The sequence below is a fragment of the Aptenodytes patagonicus genome, chromosome 2, assembly GCF_965638725.1.
Source record: "Aptenodytes patagonicus chromosome 2, bAptPat1.pri.cur, whole genome shotgun sequence".
Taxonomy (NCBI): Eukaryota; Metazoa; Chordata; class Aves; order Sphenisciformes; family Spheniscidae; genus Aptenodytes; species Aptenodytes patagonicus.
The window spans coordinates 151,436,289-151,453,831 of record NC_134950.1 but is presented as its reverse complement, the minus strand read 5'-3'; the positions used below and the strand labels follow the sequence as shown (position 1 = coordinate 151,453,831).

At 41.8% G+C, this 17,543-nt stretch overlaps 1 protein-coding gene across 1 annotated transcript in view; it reads left to right on the top strand.

The window, feature by feature from the left end:
• Window positions 1-17,543, top strand: part of DNAJC1 (DnaJ heat shock protein family (Hsp40) member C1) — a 123,794-nt gene that overhangs the window by 62,686 nt on the left and 43,565 nt on the right. The window contains exon 8 of the mRNA XM_076331677.1: window positions 10,458-10,624. Coding sequence (XP_076187792.1) covers window positions 10,458-10,624 — 167 coding nt within the window. The remainder of the gene's footprint in view (window positions 1-10,457; window positions 10,625-17,543) is intronic.

Here is a 17,543-nt window from a genome sequence, read left to right as displayed (position 1 = left end):
TTAACTTCTCCCTCTCCTGTAGTGTCACACACGCGGATAATCCCTGCATCAGGGAATGATTCTGTAACAATAGATAGCCCTGTTCTTCATAGTCATGGAATGTGAAATATAACTGAATAATAACTGAACTGAGAAGACTTAGGCATACATTGTCAGGATAGATGACTCTGACAGTTTTTAAACTTAAATTGCAAGGTTTGAGTAGTTATCAAGACAAATTCTAGCAGCTCTACTGGTCCTTTTCTTGCATGGAGTACTTCTTTCAACCACGTCCATTTTGTGGGGGAAAATACATCTATTTTTCTTTCTTTATACTTAGTCTTGGTAGTTCTCTTACTTTCTGTTTGTCTCATGTTTGTTTTCCCTGACCTTCAATATGAAGACTTTATTTTTAAAAATATGTCTTTTTAAAGAAATAGCGCCTGCTAGATACTGCAGGTGAACTCTTCACTGGCACCCCAGTTACCAAACATATTTGCATTGTAAATCCAGAATTCTTGCCCTGATGTACAAGGCATCTGGAAAAATCCATGGCAAGAAATTGTTTTGTTTCTAGTTATAAACCATGATGAATAGTACTTGGGGTTTTGGGTTTTTTCCTCACCCCCATGATTCAAGCTTTAACTGAAATACAAAGTTACTAGCTGTATGGCTGCATTACTAGCCTTCTTTCTGTATTGGGGCTTTCTGATGGTATCTCTAGTGGTATTTATCTCTGTATAGGGCTTTATAGTAAGACATGTCTTACCTAAGTGCCTGCTGTGAAAAATCCAGAGTGGTAGTGAAACCTTTAATACATTTGATTAAGTTTGGTTAGGCTTGGTGGTTCTCCCTTTCCAGACAGCTTGGAATATAGCATGTTGCTTGGGTAGCTTTTTATATTGTTTCATGAAACTTAGGGATAGAAGACATCACTAGATCATTTAGTATAATGTGTTTATTTCAGACCGTTACAGGCAAAAATCAGTGAAAAATACTGATTCTCATGACTTGTCTTGTTTGACTCGTACCAGTGATGCACTTTAGCTTTTAGCATCTTGTTATGCAAGATACAATATTGATCAGAAAACGTTGAGATGCCTTCCGTTCTTCATGGTGTTTGTTCAGACAATTAATTTTACTGTTATATAGTTATATCTTAATTTCAGTATGGATTTCTCTAGCTTTAGCTTTCAGTTGTTCATTTTTAGCATTTTTCTGTGCTAAAAAAAGTTTTATTTATCTGCAGGTTTTCTTTATATAAAGCATTTCCTTAGCCCTTAATTTCTGTGGATTTTCTGTACTCTAGTTTTCCAGTGTAGCTGTAAGTATTGGAACCTGGGTTTGTATATAGTGTTCTAATGAATTATAAAATCACATTTCTTCTATTACTGTTCTGTTTACAGATTCACAGATTATCTTAGTTCCTATTGCTCTGATAGCTCGTTTCAGATCGCTTCTCCACCATAACTGCAAGCTCTTACATCAAAGGTTCCTTGCACACAGTCCCTCATAGGTGCAGATATGGCATAAGGCCCTTAGCTGTGTAAATTTTAAAAAATGCTTTTGATTTGATTGGTCCCAGACTACCAGCCAGTCCATGTTCCTACTTCTTCTTGTACTTTCCTCTTCACTGTAAACCATTTTGATCAAATTTATGTAATCTAAAACTATACTGATGGTGACTTCACGTTTACTTCCAAATAATTGACAAATATCTTGGATAACTGTGCTTAGTATTAATCCATGCCAAAATGCAGTGTTCACATGCCTGCTCGGTAATGATTTGCTGACAGGCAGGTTCAGAAAAAATTAATTCATATAATGCATGCTTTTTTGGTCAGCGTGGGTGTGAATGTTCTGATCACTTAATTGTTACCTCTGAAGCCTAATTACGGCAAACTAAGTATCATCCGTTTCACTGATTGTTTTGGCAGGCCTGCTGAAAGGATTTTGAACTTGCAAGCTCGTGTGCTTTTTCCAGTTGTTTCAACTAGGCTATGTGATGCCTCTCCCTACAAAAGTTGCTTCAGATTTGATGGAAAATATTCCACTGACATACAGTGTCATGAGGTTCATTTGCAAGAGGCATGCGTGTTTCATTATGTGTTTGTTGGAAGGCGAATTAGCTCTTAAATATTGGAGGTTTATTTCTAACCCTTTTATATGGGGATGAGATATTTTGGGGGAATAGGAAGTTTTGGGAAGGGTAGATACTCAGAGAAAAAGATGAAAGGCATCAAACCCTGTGAGAAGTTTTTTGTAGTTGAGGATATATTCATCACTGAGCATGTTTTTAGCCAGTTTGCTCAAAAATAAACTAGCTTCTAGGTCACAGTACAGCAGATGTATATATCTGTCTCCAACTCATGATGCATTCATATAATCCCATTGGCTTTATTATGAATACAGAAATGTGTATTTTTTTAAACCTGTGAGTGTTTGCCCCATATTTGCATTAATATTCAATAAAGTTTGCTGCATTTTTTCAGTAGACTTGTCAAAACCTTAGTACAATTTTTTTCCAGACTTTTGGGTCTATTGTATTCTATCTGATTGTGTTGCTGTACATGCTAGTGAATTTTTTCTCTGTCATGTTTTAAACAAATTTTAATGCTGTAAATGCTTTGGTTGTCTTTCATAGTTATGTGGGTAAGTGAACAATATTGAAAGAAAAGGAGATCTCAATGCAGTATCTTACTGACTTGCTGTCTGCCTCTGTGTGCGATCGTATTTCTTGCTTATCAACGCATGAGATACCAGTCTGTCCCTTTTCTTTCTGTGATTTTCAAGACATCACTGTCTTTTTTGCCCATATTTTCTGTGAATTCTGTGAGTTCTTGTCATGCTTAAAGCTTAGAAACCTTGCAGAGAGAGGGAGCTCCAGCTTGATGTGTCATACGTTCTTTGCAGAAGTTCAGCACTTGTTTTTTGTTTTATTTCTTTATATATGAAGCGGTCATTTTTTCTGTGAAAAATTCTCTGAATTCTTTACATTTACATCAACTGGCAGGTAAAATTGGTATATACTTTTCTGAAAACTTTAAAATATGGACCTCTGATATTTATTATGGAAAAAGCATCACTTTTATTACATGGCACTCGATCCAAAATGCTAGCTGATTCCTTACCTTCTAAAAATGACAGCTGATATATCTTAAAGCAAATAACCATTAGCCAGATATCGTTAATTCTGCCACTGATAAAATTAATGTAGTAACAAGGTGGAAGGACTAACGAGAAAGGTCAAAGTATCTCATTATGTGCAAGTAATTAATCAAACTTCAAAACCTGGATCATGGCACCATAAACTAGTAAAATGCATAGCCCGTACTGGAATAGTTTTGGAGGCCTTTAGAAACATGAAGTACTGTACAGGTAAGGGAGTTAGCTAATTGTTATCTGTTAAAGTTTAGGGATCCCAGTGATGGGTGTGTTTACATGCTGTTCAAACACAGGGGACAAATTATATCTCTCTTTTTAACTCTAAGTTGTTAAATACACAGTCAAATTTAGTCTTCTGGTAAAGAACTTCATAGTTCTAAAGGTGGAAATTACTCATAGAAAATCAGTGTCCTTGCAGTATGGATTCAACAAATGATAAAACAAAATTTCTTCTGCTACAGAAGGACTAGAACTATTGAAGTGGTAGATATCAAACAGTTTCCATAGTTCTGACTATCTTGGATTATCCATTTACCTTCTGCTGTTGCCTTTTTTTTAATTCTATTTAATAAACTAGAAAAGTTACTACACTGTAATTTGGCAATTAAAATACATAACGTTCCCAGAAAATAGTAGTGAGAATAAGCTATTCATTTACCCTTTGAGCTTGAAGTCAAGCTCTGGTTTCACCAAGACTCTTTCTCTTCACTGCATTTAGTTGTGTGAGCACCGGTAACACTGGTCATAGTTAAGATCTGCTTCATATTGGTGCCTGCATAGGGCATAGTGGTCTGATTGCGTCTCCAGTGGACAGTGAGTAGGCTGTCACAAAACCGAGAGGAACCTCTGAAAACTTTTTCGGTATGTTTTTTCCTGCATTTCAGTTAGGTTTATATGCAACAATATTAGAACAATATTTGAGACTGGAGGAGAAAATGCATTTTAAAAGCCTGTTCTGTTATAGTGGATGGCCACATATTCTAAACCCAGCACCATTGGAAGATGACACTAAGTATTAAGGCAACACTTGTGTTTCAAAACTCTGAATCTCAGCTGCAGTTATCGCTACTGTCAGCACCATCAAACACATCCTTGCTTTAGGTTGTGGTGGTGGCAGCAGCACCAGCTTCCTGGCTGTCTGTCAAGCCTTAGCAGATGTAGGATTCAGCTGTCTAGGCATCGTCTACTATTTGGAAAACCTGATCCTTATTCTCTTCAGGGGAAAGCACCAGGTCAGGTCGCAAGTGTCTTTTTGGGCTGCCAGTTGAATTGCTGATAATGATAACATAGAAAGAGAGAGGTTTTCTTCCTAGGTATCTGCTGTGGACTTCCGTTCTTTGGGTGAAAAAGTTTCAGTGATCTGTTTTGCTTTCTCCATCTTCACCTGAAAGAACAACAGTGCTTGGCTGTCTTAACTTAAGGCTTCATAGTGTACATCATTACCTCCGAAAATAATAGCTGAACTTCCCCTATCTAAAATCCTTTATGATGTTACCGTTAAACCACTTCTATGTGCTTTCCTGTTCTAAAAAGTGGCTTTCGAAAATTCTGAGGTGAAACTGTTCTCAGTTGGTTATTGGGAGCCCTATGTCAAAGGTGCTGTGACTTCAATTCTATTTATTTTTTTAAATTCAATATGACAGCCATTGTGGTATGTAAGGGATATGCTGCACTCCTTCATCTTTTTGTATATGCACGGGAGACAGTAGAGACAAATTTTTTTAATTCTGGTTGAGTGCTTGTTTGAGGTTGTACAGACATCTTCTCTAGGTGGGATTTCTCATTCCTTTGATAGTCAGCAAACAGCAGGGTGTCTTATCCATGTTAGGTCTTCCTCTCTCACTTAACCGCCTGAAGAAAGCCTAGACACTGTCTTTGATACCTCATTTTAAAGTGGGGTGCAGTTCCTTCTGGAAATACTGTTACAGAATTAGTTCTAAAACTACAGAAAGAGCCTAGATGACCTATTTGCAGGCTAAGCTCTTCATTTTTATATGTTAGTTAGATGCATTCAGGCTTTAACTATTTGCATATTTTGAGAGGGAAAATTAGCAAACAGTAGTTGATGGGGTGTAAGATACAGGAAAATGTAACTGTCTCGTTGTGTCTCCATTGTTAAATAATTTCAAGTGAACACATGCAGTGTGCTTGATTATTTTGCAGGATTGAAATACAGTAGTGGAAATTGTGGTTTAACGTAACTTCCTAGAATATTTTTGCCAGTGTATGTGTTTGCAGTAAATAGCTGGTGAAGCCATTGTTACTTATCCTTGCAAATCTTAACTCTCACTCCAGAAGCTATTACATATGGCAACTTTGGAGAAAAATGAGATAATGGTTAATATATGCGATTTGGTTATAAAAATTACCTTTTGAAATAGAAAGAATTTTGCAACAGTATTGTCTTTAATAACATCTGAACAATGAGAGAAATGCTGGTTAACATTTTTGGGCTTTCTTTGAGTTTTTTTGGGGGGGAGTAGATGTAATTTAATTATATTTACTATGCATACCTATAGAAGGATGCTAAAAAAAAATGCAAATACAAGTTTTTACTTAATATTTCATTTATTGAGAGTAATTTGACAATTACAAGCAAAGTTAGAGATTTCTCACAAAAAGGTCTCTGAACAAGGTACATTTAAAAGTTTAAAAGATCATTAGTCATTCTGTTAAATTTCAACATCTGTATGAATTTCCTGTTCTTTTTGGACTTCTGAAAGGTGCCATGAAACAGTTCTTTCTCCAGTTACTGTTTTCTTAAGTATTCGGTTCCTAGGAGTTTGTCAAGTCCATGGAGTCTTTTCACTGTTCTGTTCCTGCACGTATACTGTTAGGAAAAGGAATTCTGCATCAGAGTCTGTAGGGAACAGTCCTTCTGTCCTCTTTAGGATTTTTTTTAAGGAGGCTTTCATGAAAAACATATTTCTTCTCTGGTGCTCAGAAAAATATTAGGGCATGGTTGCAAAGGCAGATAAGCTGATCTAATGGCCCACTGCTGCTGAGAAGTCATAGAATCATAGAATCATTAAGGTTGGAAAAGACCTCTAAGATCATCGAGTCCAACCGTCGACCCACCACCACCATGCCCACTAAACCATGTCCCTAAGCGCCACATCTACACGTCTTTTAAATACCTCCAGGGATGGGGACTCAACCACTTCCCTGGGCAGCCTGTCCCAATGTTTAACCACTCTTTCAGTAAAGAAATTTTTCCTCACGTCCAATCTAAACCCTCCCCTGGCACAACTTGAGGCCATTTCCTCTCATCCTATCGCGTGTTACTTGGGAGAAGAGACCGACACCCACCTCGCTACAACCTGCTTTCAGGTAGTTGTAGAGAGCGATGAGGTCTCCCCTCAGCCTCCTGTTCTCCAGGCTAAACAACCCCAGCTCCCTCAGCCGCTCCTCATAAGACTTGTTCTCCAGACCCTTCACCAGCCTCGTTGCCCTTCTCTGGACACGCTCCAGCACCTCAACGACCTTCTTGTAGTGAGGGGCCCAAAACTGAACACAGTACTCGAGGTGCGGCCTCACCAGTGCCGAGTACAGGGGCACGATCACTTCCCTACTCCTGCTGGCCACACTAGTTCTGATACAGGCCAGGATGCCATTGGCCTTCTTGGCCGCCTGGGCACACTGCCGGCTCACGTTCAGCTGGCTGTCAACCAACACCCCCAGGTCCTTTTCCAACAGGCGGCTTTCCAGTCACTCTTCCCCAAGCCTGTAGCGCTGCCTGGGGTTGTTGTGGCCCAAGTGCAGGACCCGGCACTTGGCCTTGTTGAATCTCATACAGTTGGCCTGGGCCCATCGATCCAGCCTGTCCAGGTCCCTCTGCAGAGCCTTCCTACCCTCGAGCAGATCAACACTCCTGCCCAACTGGGTGTCGTCTGCAAACTTACTGAGGGTGCACTCGATCCCCTCATCCAGGTCATTGATAAAGATATTGAACAAGACCGGCCCCAAAACTGAGCCCTGGGGAACACCGCTCGTGACCGGCCGCCAACTGGATTGAACTCCATTCACCACAACTCTCTGGGCCCGGCCGTCCAGCCAGTTTTTGACCCAGTGCAGGGTACACCTGTCTAAGCCGTGAGCCGCCAGCTTCTCTAGGAGAATGCTGTGGGAGACGGTGTCAAAGGCCTTACTGAAGTCCAGGTAGACCACACCCACAGCCTTTCCCTCATCCACTAGGCGGGTCACCTGGTCATAGAAGGAGATCAGGTTGGTCAAGCAGGACCTGCCTCTCATGAACCCGTGCTGGCTGGGCCTGATCCCCTGTTTGTCCCGCACATGCCTTGTGAGCGCCCTCAAGATGAACCGCTCCATAATCTTCCCTGGCACCGAGGTCAGGCTGACAGGCCTGTAGTTCCCCAGATCCTCCTTCCGGCCCTTCTTGTAGATGGGCGTCACTTTGGCAAGCCTCCAGTCATCCGGGACCTCCCCCGTTAACCAGGACTGCTGACAAATGATGGAGAGCGGCTTGGCAAGCTGCTCCGCCAGCTCTCTCAGCACCCTCGGGTGGATCCCATCTGGCCCCATAGACTTGTGAGCGTCCAGGTGATGTAGCAGGTCGCTGACTGCTTCCTCTTGGATTATGGGGGGTTCATCCTGCTCGCCGTCCCTGTCTTCCAGCTCAGGGGGCCGAGTACCCTGAGGATAACTGGTCTGCCTGTTAAAGACTGAGGCAAAGAAGGCATTGAGTACCTCAGCCTCTTCCTCATCCTCGGTGACAATGTTCCCCCCCACATCCAATAAAGGATGGAGATTCTCCTCGGCTCTCTTCTTGTTATTAGTATATTTGTAAAAACATTTTTTGTTGTCTCTAACGACAGCGGCCAGATTGCGTTCTAGCTGGGCTTTTGCCTTTCTCATTTCCTCTCTGCATGACCTAACGAGATCCCTGTACTCTTCTTGAGTCGCCTGCCCCTTCTTCCACAAGCGGTAAACTCTCCTTTTTTTCCTGAGTCCCAGCAAGAGCTCCCCGTTCAGCCAGGCTGGTCGTCTTCCCCGCCCGTTCTTCTTACAGCACATGGGGACAGCGTGCTCCTGCGCCTTTAAGACTTCCTTCTTGAAGAACGTCCAGCCTTCCGGGACCCCTCTGCCCTTCAGGACTGTCTCCCAAGGGACTCTCTCAACCAGCGTCCTGAACAGGCCAAAGTCCGCCCTCCAGAAGTCCATGGCTGCGGTTTTGCTGGCCCCCCCTCCTTACTTCACCAAGAATCGAGAATTCTATCATTTCATGGTCGCTAAGCCCAAGACGGCCTCCGACCACCACATCTCCCACCAGTCCTTCTCTGTTTGTAAACAGCAGGTTGAGCGAGGCACCTCCCCTGGTCGGCTCACTTACCAGCTGTGTCAGGAAGTTGTCTTCCACACACTCCAGGAACCTCCTAGACTGTTTCCTCTCTGCCGTGTTGTATTTCCAGCAGATGTCCGGGAAGTTGAAGTCCCCCACGAGAACAAGGGCTAGTGATTGAGAGACTTCTGCCAGCTGCTTGTAGAATGCTTCATCCGCCTCTTTATCCTGGTTGGGTGGTCTATAACAGACTCCCAGCAGGATATCTGTCTCGTTGGCCTTCCCCCTCATCCTTAGCCATAAACACTCAACCGTATCATCATCACAATTGTTGAGCTCTGTACAATTGAAACACTCTCTAACATACAGGGCCCCCCCACCGCCTCTCCTTCCTCGCCTGTCCCTTCTGAAGAGTCTATAGCCATCCATTGCAGCACTCCAATCATGAGAGTCACCCCACCATGTTTCTTTGGTGGCGACTAAGTCATATCTCTCCCGCTGCACAATGGCTTCCAGCTCCTCCTGTTTGCCGCCCATGCTGCGTGCATTGGTGTAGATGCACTTGAGCTGAGCTATCAATTTCGCCCCCAGCATCGGCATGCCACCCCTAGGCTTATCTCTAGTGAGCCTGGTTTTATCCCCTTCCCCCTTCAAACCTAGTTTAAAGCCCTCTCAATGAGCCCTGCCAATTCATGAGCAACGATCCTTTTCCCCCTGTGAGATAGCTGGACTCCATCTGCCGCCAGCAGGCCCGGTGCCATGTAAACCTCCCCGTGATCAAAAAAGCCAAAATTCCTCCGATGGCATCAGCCCCTGAGCCACGTGTTGATCAGGTGTGTTTTTCTGTTCCTTTCAGTATTCCTTTCATTATTCTTCCCTGAAGAATACTGAAAGCATGGTTCTCCTTTTCCTTGCCCACCACCTTTAAACAACTTGGATTCTTTCTTTTTGTTTGAGTGTAAAGGAGTAATTTTCTACTAGATTAGTGAATTGAATTAGTTTGCTAAGTGGTTGGATGACTGTCGAAGCAGAAATATGAGAGGAGCACATAGAGAGTGGAAAAGGTGGAGGCAGAGTAGAACTTTCCTCTTTTGGCTGCAGCCAGCTGTTAGATCAGCTCTTTCAGTTTAGTAGCATCCTTGGGAGCATCCAGTTATTGTGACTACAGCATATTTTTAAAACAATGAGGAAAAACCAAGAGAGTCCCACTTGGCATATCTGAGGTTTCTGGATGCTTTCTCAGTGTTCAAGCTCCTTTTTCTGATCCTCATCCTCTTGTCTTTCCTAAAGTTCTGGCAATTTTCAATCAATCTTAAATCTTTCTTTTGAGATCATCTTATATAGCGGATATGTTTTCAATTGCTGGGGTTTAGGTTGTTTTTGTCCCTCCTTCCTGTCCCCGAAGTTTGCTACTACCATTTAATACCTTTTGAAGGACACAGCAGAAAACAGTGATCAGTTTGAGAAATGAGGTCCAACATTTAAATCTTCCTAAATGTATAAGTGCTAGAAAAGAGCTATTTGTAGTTATGGAAGTCTGAGAACAGAGAAGCTATCTATTGACTCAGAAGCTTTTACTCAGCACAGCTGACCATAAAGCAATAAAAAATTGTCTAAAACTCACCTTTCTACCTTTGCCAGTTTCTTTGAAGCCAGCTGGACTTTCGAAATCTTTTAACAACTCCCTATGCTTTTGCCTGTACTAATCTTAATTGCCAGGTGGTGTAGCAGTGACAAGAGCTAATGGTGTTTTTGAGGGGCTGCTCATTTGGCCCTTTTAAGGCATAGTTCAGATAGAAGAGGGGCTAAGTGTGTGCGTTGCTATTTACTTTTCATAAAAATAAAATTATTATGCAAAACTCTGAATTGGCTTTTTAACAAAGAAATTGAAGCCCCTTCGTCAGTGGAAATTTTAATATAGCATTAAGAGTTGAGGAGCTAAGCCTGCTTCTGAATTAATACTTCTCTGCAGTATTAGTAGCGTTACTTTTTCTTCTTTTTTACTTTTGTGTAGAGGAGAAGAAGCCTAAAGTCAAGAAACCAAAATCAGAATTCCCTGTATACACGGTTCTGGAGTCAAGTGCATATATACCATCATATGATCATGGAGCTTCAATTGAAGAGATTGAGGAACAGATGGATGATTGGTTGGGAGGCGGGAACAGAACACAAAAAAAGAAGGTAAGTTCAAAACCTTTCATGTTGTTATATATTTTAAATGTTGATTCATTTGCTTGCCTCTTAAGAAAATGGAATAATGTATGTGTGCCACCACAATATTCATATACTGTTGAAGTCTAGAGAAGTATTAATTGTCAGGCAGACACATAATGGAAAAGATTATATCGATGTTTGATGTAATTTGTGTAATGATACTGGAAATGTTATAATAGGATGTCATTGATTAAAATATCTGAAAGATCTCTATGGTTTCTAAGATAAATACTATTCTTGTTCACTAGAAATTAGTAGAACATAATGCTGTGAAGTTATATGAGGCTTGGTTCTTTCTCTGAAATGCAATTAATAACATTTTGCTTGCAAGAATAGATTCCTCTCTATTTAAAAAGAAAAAAGAGAAAGAAGAAACCTTCACTTCTTAATAACCAGGTGTAGTATCTTTTGATTATGGAACTGCTTATGTACTTCGTGCATTTCATCTTGACTTAAGGAAAAGTCCTAACAATTTAACTTAGGTCTATTGTTAAGGTTCTTGCTACTTAGAGATAAGGGTTCTTAGTGACAGTTAGTGTACTTATCTTCTGGTAAATTTTATTAAAACATACTGGCTTGAAAATGTATAGTTTTCATCTTAGAACTGAGATACACAGATGACAGAAGAAATGTTATAAATTGGTCTCCTGACTTGAAAGTCTGCCTTGCCTGGAAGACTGAGATGAGAAGAATGGTGTGTTTGGAGTGAAGTTAGGGCAACACAAGTCAGCATCAAAATAGTGAAAGGTGTTCCTGCTGTCATTTGTTTGATTCCTCTGTGATACAGATTTGCTTACTCCTTCGTTGTTTTCAAGTCTGTGAAAATACTCCCTCCCATTTTTAGCCAGACCTAAAATTGTTACTAAAAGAATTTGAAATTTGTATAACCTGTTTAATCATAGAATCATGGAATCATAGAATCATTAAGGTTGGAAAAGACCTCTAAGATCGAGTCCAACCGTCAATCCATGTCAACCCACCACAATCATCTACCACTATTGAATCCCTAAGCTTCATGACTTTCCAGTGGCCAATTTTCTCTTGCTGTTACTTTTATCTTTCTGTATTATTTAGTACATCTGCATTATGTTTACTTTTATATTTGTTACAAATCCGTTCTGCAAATATGCTTAGCTTTTGACTTCTGTGTAAGGGATTGACACTGAATCCTTAAAACATGAGCTCATTTTCACGCACTTAGAGAAAGTAAGAACTCAGGTTCTTAATTCTATAGGTGAGTTGCCTGGGAGTTAAAAGCATATGTACAGTCATTGCTTTGTTTACCTTAACTCAAGAAGCACCCATGGATTGGATTCCTGTTAGTTGCATCTCTGTGAACCAGCTTTGCTTACCAGGCTGTGTGGGCAAATGATTAAAGGAGAAAAGATTTATGTTGGTTGCATGCTTGACTATCTGGATCCCCAAATTCACCTTCCCCTCTGATGAAAATTGAGTCTTTCTTTGGATTTCCGTGAAAATGAAGGAATTGAATAGACTGGGCCTATTCCATCTATAATTTTGCACCTCCTACACAGAGTATATGGAAGTTGTGTCTTCAGAGTCACCGCTAAGAGAACAAGTTGTAGGTACATCCTTTCAGAAACAGGAGTCACAGAAATTAAAACATACCAAAGAACTGTTATTAAAAGGTAAGTAACTTGTTTTTCTACACTTACACCTAGGGGTTCAGTATTGCATCTCATCACTTTGATTAATGAGTTTATTTTTTTAATTATATTCTGTTACAAATGGGGTTAACATTTTAGGGACAAGCAGGCAATTTGCAGGTATACTGTCTGGGTAAAGTGTTTGACCTGAACAAACTGTGATGAGGTGTGCTTCCTTTCTTTGACAGCTAATATGTTACCGCAGTGCAACGTCGACATTTAATACAGTAGTGGAGAGAAACAGATTCATAAACTGTACAAAGACATGGAGGGTATATGTTACTGGCTCTAGTAGCTTGTAGGAGCCATTTGTATGGCAATATGAGAATGTCTGTGTCATTATTTGTAATAAGCTCACTGGGAAAAATCGTTGTACCACAAGTGAATTGTTCCTAACTGTCATTTGACACATTTTCCATTTTAGAAAGATGTCTAATGGTAGAATTCTCGATTCTTGGTGAAGTAAGGAGGGGGGGCCAGCAAAACCGCAGCCATGGACTTCTGGAGGGCGGACTTTGGCCTGTTCAGGACGCTGGTTGAGAGAGTCCCTTGGGAGACAGTCCTGAAGGGCAGAGGGGTCCCGGAAGGCTGGACGTTCTTCAAGAAGGAAGTCTTAAAGGCGCAGGAGCACGCTGTCCCCATGTGCTGTAAGAAGAACGGGCGGGGAAGACGACCAGCCTGGCTGAACGGGGAGCTCTTGCTGGGACTCAGGAAAAAAAGGAGAGTTTACCGCTTGTGGAAGAAGGGGCAGGCGACTCAAGAAGAGTACAGGGATCTCGTTAGGTCATGCAGAGAGGAAATGAGAAAGGCAAAAGCCCAGCTAGAACGCAATCTGGCCGCTGTCGTTAGAGACAACAAAAAATGTTTTTACAAATATACTAATAACAAGAAGAGAGCCGAGGAGAATCTCCATCCTTTATTGGATGTGGGGGGGAACATTGTCACCGAGGATGAGGAAGAGGCTGAGGTACTCAATGCCTTCTTTGCCTCAGTCTTTAACAGGCAGACCAGTTATCCTCAGGGTACTCGGCCCCCTGAGCTGGAAGACAGGGACGGCGAGCAGGATGAACCCCCCATAATCCAAGAGGAAGCAGTCAGCGACCTGCTACATCACCTGGACGCTCACAAGTCTATGGGGCCAGATGGGATCCACCCGAGGGTGCTGAGAGAGCTGGCGGAGCAGCTTGCCAAGCCGCTCTCCATCATTTGTCAGCAGTCCTGGTTAACGGGGGAGGTCCCGGATGACTGGAGGCTTGCCAAAGTGACGCCCATCTACAAGAAGGGCCGGAAGGAGGATCTGGGGAACTACAGGCCTGTCAGCCTGACCTCGGTGCCGGGGAAGATTATGGAGCGGTTCATCTTGAGGGCGCTCACAAGGCATGTGCGGGACAAACAGGGGATCAGGCCCAGCCAGCACGGGTTCATGAGAGGCAGGTCCTGCTTGACCAACCTGATCTCCTTCTATGACCAGGTGACCCGCCTAGTGGATGAGGGAAAGGCTGTGGGTGTGGTCTACCTGGACTTCAGTAAGGCCTTTGACACCGTCTCCCACAGCATTCTCCTAGAGAAGCTGGCGGCTCACGGCTTAGACAGGTGTACCCTGCACTGGGTCAAAAACTGGCTGGACGGCCGGGCCCAGAGAGTTGTGGTGAATGGAGTTCAATCCAGTTGGCGGCCGGTCACGAGCGGTGTTCCCCAGGGCTCAGTTTTGGGGCCGGTCTTGTTCAATATCTTTATCAATGACCTGGATGAGGGGATCGAGTGCACCCTCAGTAAGTTTGCAGACGACACCCAGTTGGGCAGGAGTGTTGATCTGCTCGAGGGTAGGAAGGCTCTGCAGAGGGACCTGGACAGGCTGGATCGATGGGCCCAGGCCAACTGTATGAGATTCAACAAGGCCAAGTGCCGGGTCCTGCACTTGGGCCACAACAACCCCAGGCAGCGCTACAGGCTTGGGGAAGAGTGACTGGAAAGCCGCCTGTTGGAAAAGGACCTGGGGGTGTTGGTTGACAGCCAGCTGAACGTGAGCCGGCAGTGTGCCCAGGCGGCCAAGAAGGCCAATGGCATCCTGGCCTGTATCAGAACTAGTGTGGCCAGCAGGAGTAGGGAAGTGATCGTGCCCCTGTACTCGGCACTGGTGAGGCCGCACCTCGAGTACTGTGTTCAGTTTTGGGCCCCTCACTACAAGAAGGTCGTTGAGGTGCTGGAGCGTGTCCAGAGAAGGGCAACGAGGCTGGTGAAGGGTCTGGAGAACAAGTCTTATGAGGAGCGGCTGAGGGAGCTGGGGTTGTTTAGCCTGGAGAACAGGAGGCTGAGGGGAGACCTCATCGCTCTCTACAACTACCTGAAAGCAGGTTGTAGCGAGGTGGGTGTCGGTCTCTTCTCCCAAGTAACACGCGATAGGATGAGAGGAAATGGCCTCAAGTTGCGGCAGGGGAGGTTTAGATTGGATGTAAGGAAAAATTTCTTTACTGAAAGAGTGGTGAAACATTGGAACAGGCTGCCCAGGGAAGTGGTTGAGTCCCCATCCCTGGAGGTATTTAAAAGACGTGTAGATGCGGCGCTTAGGGACGTGGTTTAGTGGGCATGGTGGTGTTGGGTCGACGGTTGGACTCGATGATCTTAGAGGTCTTTTCCAGCCTTAATGACTCTATGATTCTATGATTCTTTTCCTCTACTACATATCATAGATGTGATCTGGGACAGCATCACTCTTCTACTTCCCTCTTCTGCTTCTTGCATGGACGTGCAAGTGGTGTGTAACATTCACCTCTCAGTTCTGCTTGTTTTAGGAGAAAGTTACTCTTTCATAAATCATTTTGCCATCAGACTTTTTCTTGGGATTGTCATGCTTCACTCATGAGAAAGCTTGTTGGCTTTTTTGTTCCTTTTCTTTCATGATAGCTCAGGGATGTGGACTATGTACAGTCAACCAGGCTTGAGAGCAGTTATCCATGTGGAAAGGTCAAAGTAGCTTGATAAAATATTATGTGACTATGTCATCCATCCAGAAATAAGGAAGTTGAGTTGCTGTCCCTGATGTTGGTATCCCAAGTGTAAATGATTACAATTCATTTCATATTGTTCACAAATTGCTTTGCACTGTTGACATTTGTACTTTAGGAGGTGCCTGTAATCCATGGACTAGTGTTTTGGAAGTGCTGTACCATGCAGAGTGCCCAGTTTGATAAAAATTCAGATTATGTTCAGTTGTTAGGTTGAAGTCAGTCCCTGTGATTTTTTCTTTCTTTTTTTTTTTAAATACATGATGATATTTGAATGCTTAGGTTCCTTTCATTTTGGTTGGGGGTTTTTTTGGTTGTTTTTTTCTTTTTTGAAAGCTGGTTTAATGGCTCATGGGCTACAGTCCTGTAAGCTGTTTACTAATGTTTCCTCCAGTTTGGAAAAGTACATTTGTGCTCTTTGGGAGAGTGAATTTGGAAGTCTAAGGTTATGAATTTAGATGCATCAAAGCTGTATGAAAGAAAAATTAAGATTTTTATTGTTCCATCTGCAACAGGAATCTGGATATTTTTCTGACAGATATTAATCTAGGAAGTAACATTATTGTAGACTAAATAGGTCTACAAAGTAGATTTGCCAACATGGAGAAGATAATGGCTTTCAGAAGCATCTGACTCACAGTTGTTTCATTAAGCTTACATAAGAGCTCTACATTTTATTTGTGGAGCAAGAGTGTGGCTTCGGCACCACAGAAAAATAAAATGACAGTTTTCTTCATAAAATAAATATTACTAATTATTGATGATAACTGGAATTCTGTATTTGTAAAGAAAAAAGGATATTTGTGTTTCTGTTAAGGGTTTGATGGATTTAAAATTGGTGATTTCAGAGGCCAGTGTCCTGGGCTTCAAAAAAAAAAAAAAAAAAAAAAAAAAAATCACTTTTGTTTGATAGCCTAGAAAGACATAAGTTTTTGCTGATCTTTTCAATATGTCTAAGTCAGGAGGTATAGGAATAAAGTGCAACTTGACAGAAGTTAAGCTGTTGGATATTGTAACTGAACAGAAGAAGATGATAAATGGGGATGTAGAGAAATAGGTCAATAGGAATTGGGCAGAGAGGCTGGAATTAAGATTAAACATGATCTGGGGATAGCTTTGGAACAAAATGAATAATTTGCTTCAGTGTTTATTGAAGATGATCTTGAAAGTAAAGGCTGATGAAAATTGCTTGGAAATGAGAATTAGCATCTCTGATGGGGAGGTAAAGTTTTGATATGAAATTCAGAAGACACTGTAGGCTAGTCCTCACCCCAGAATTCATTTAAAGTATCATCCTCACTGAAGAGCAGACATTGTCCTTTTTAAGAAGGAAAAAAAATATGCCACTGTCACCCTACTAAGTGACCTAACTGTCAGTTCAAAATGTAATAGCAGCAATGTAAAAGTACATGGAAAATAATATAAAATGCAATTTGGAGTACCAGTGTGTTTTTTGGATTGGTCTACTAATTTTTATTGATAGTTGCTTAGAAACATTTGGGTTTTTTCTGTCTGGTGTCTGAATATGATATGGAAGCTATTAATGTACTGTTGATTACTGTTTCCATAGAGTTTAAGTATTGAAGTAGATAAGGATCAGGCTATAGAGAAGAAAACCACTTCCTTCTTAGGCAAGGTAAAATGATCTACCAAGGGATGTAGAAAGAGGAGTGTTTCCTGATTTTTTTTTTTCATAAGGTTACATAGCTGGCTGAAAACGTGCTTATAGTGTAGTAAAGTTATTCTTCTGTTGTAGTTTGAGAACGCACTAAGTTTATGCCCATAAGGGGCTTGTCTTACTATGTTGTTACTCTCTACTTAGAACTGAATATTAAAAGAAAGTGAACTATTAGGAGATATTCAGATAATATTCAGTATTACAGAACTGAGAGGTAACTTTTCTGCATTTCTCTGCAGCAGTGATCCATCCACCCTTAGGACTTTTTGTACAGTTTTGATTGCTGCACTTTTCAGAAAGAAAGAAAAATTAACAGGAAGACTGGATGAGCAAAAAAAAGAAATTTAGAAAGTTATATTTATCAGGAATGTTAAATAGATGGAGTTTTAGACCAGAAGAGGGAAGCTGTTGGAGAATAACTGGATGCATCATTTTTCCAGTCCGTTCCAGGCTGTTTTAGGTAAAATGTTAATCATTTATCATTACTTTCTACCTTTCATAAATTTGGAGAGAAAGAACTACTGAATTTAATTTGC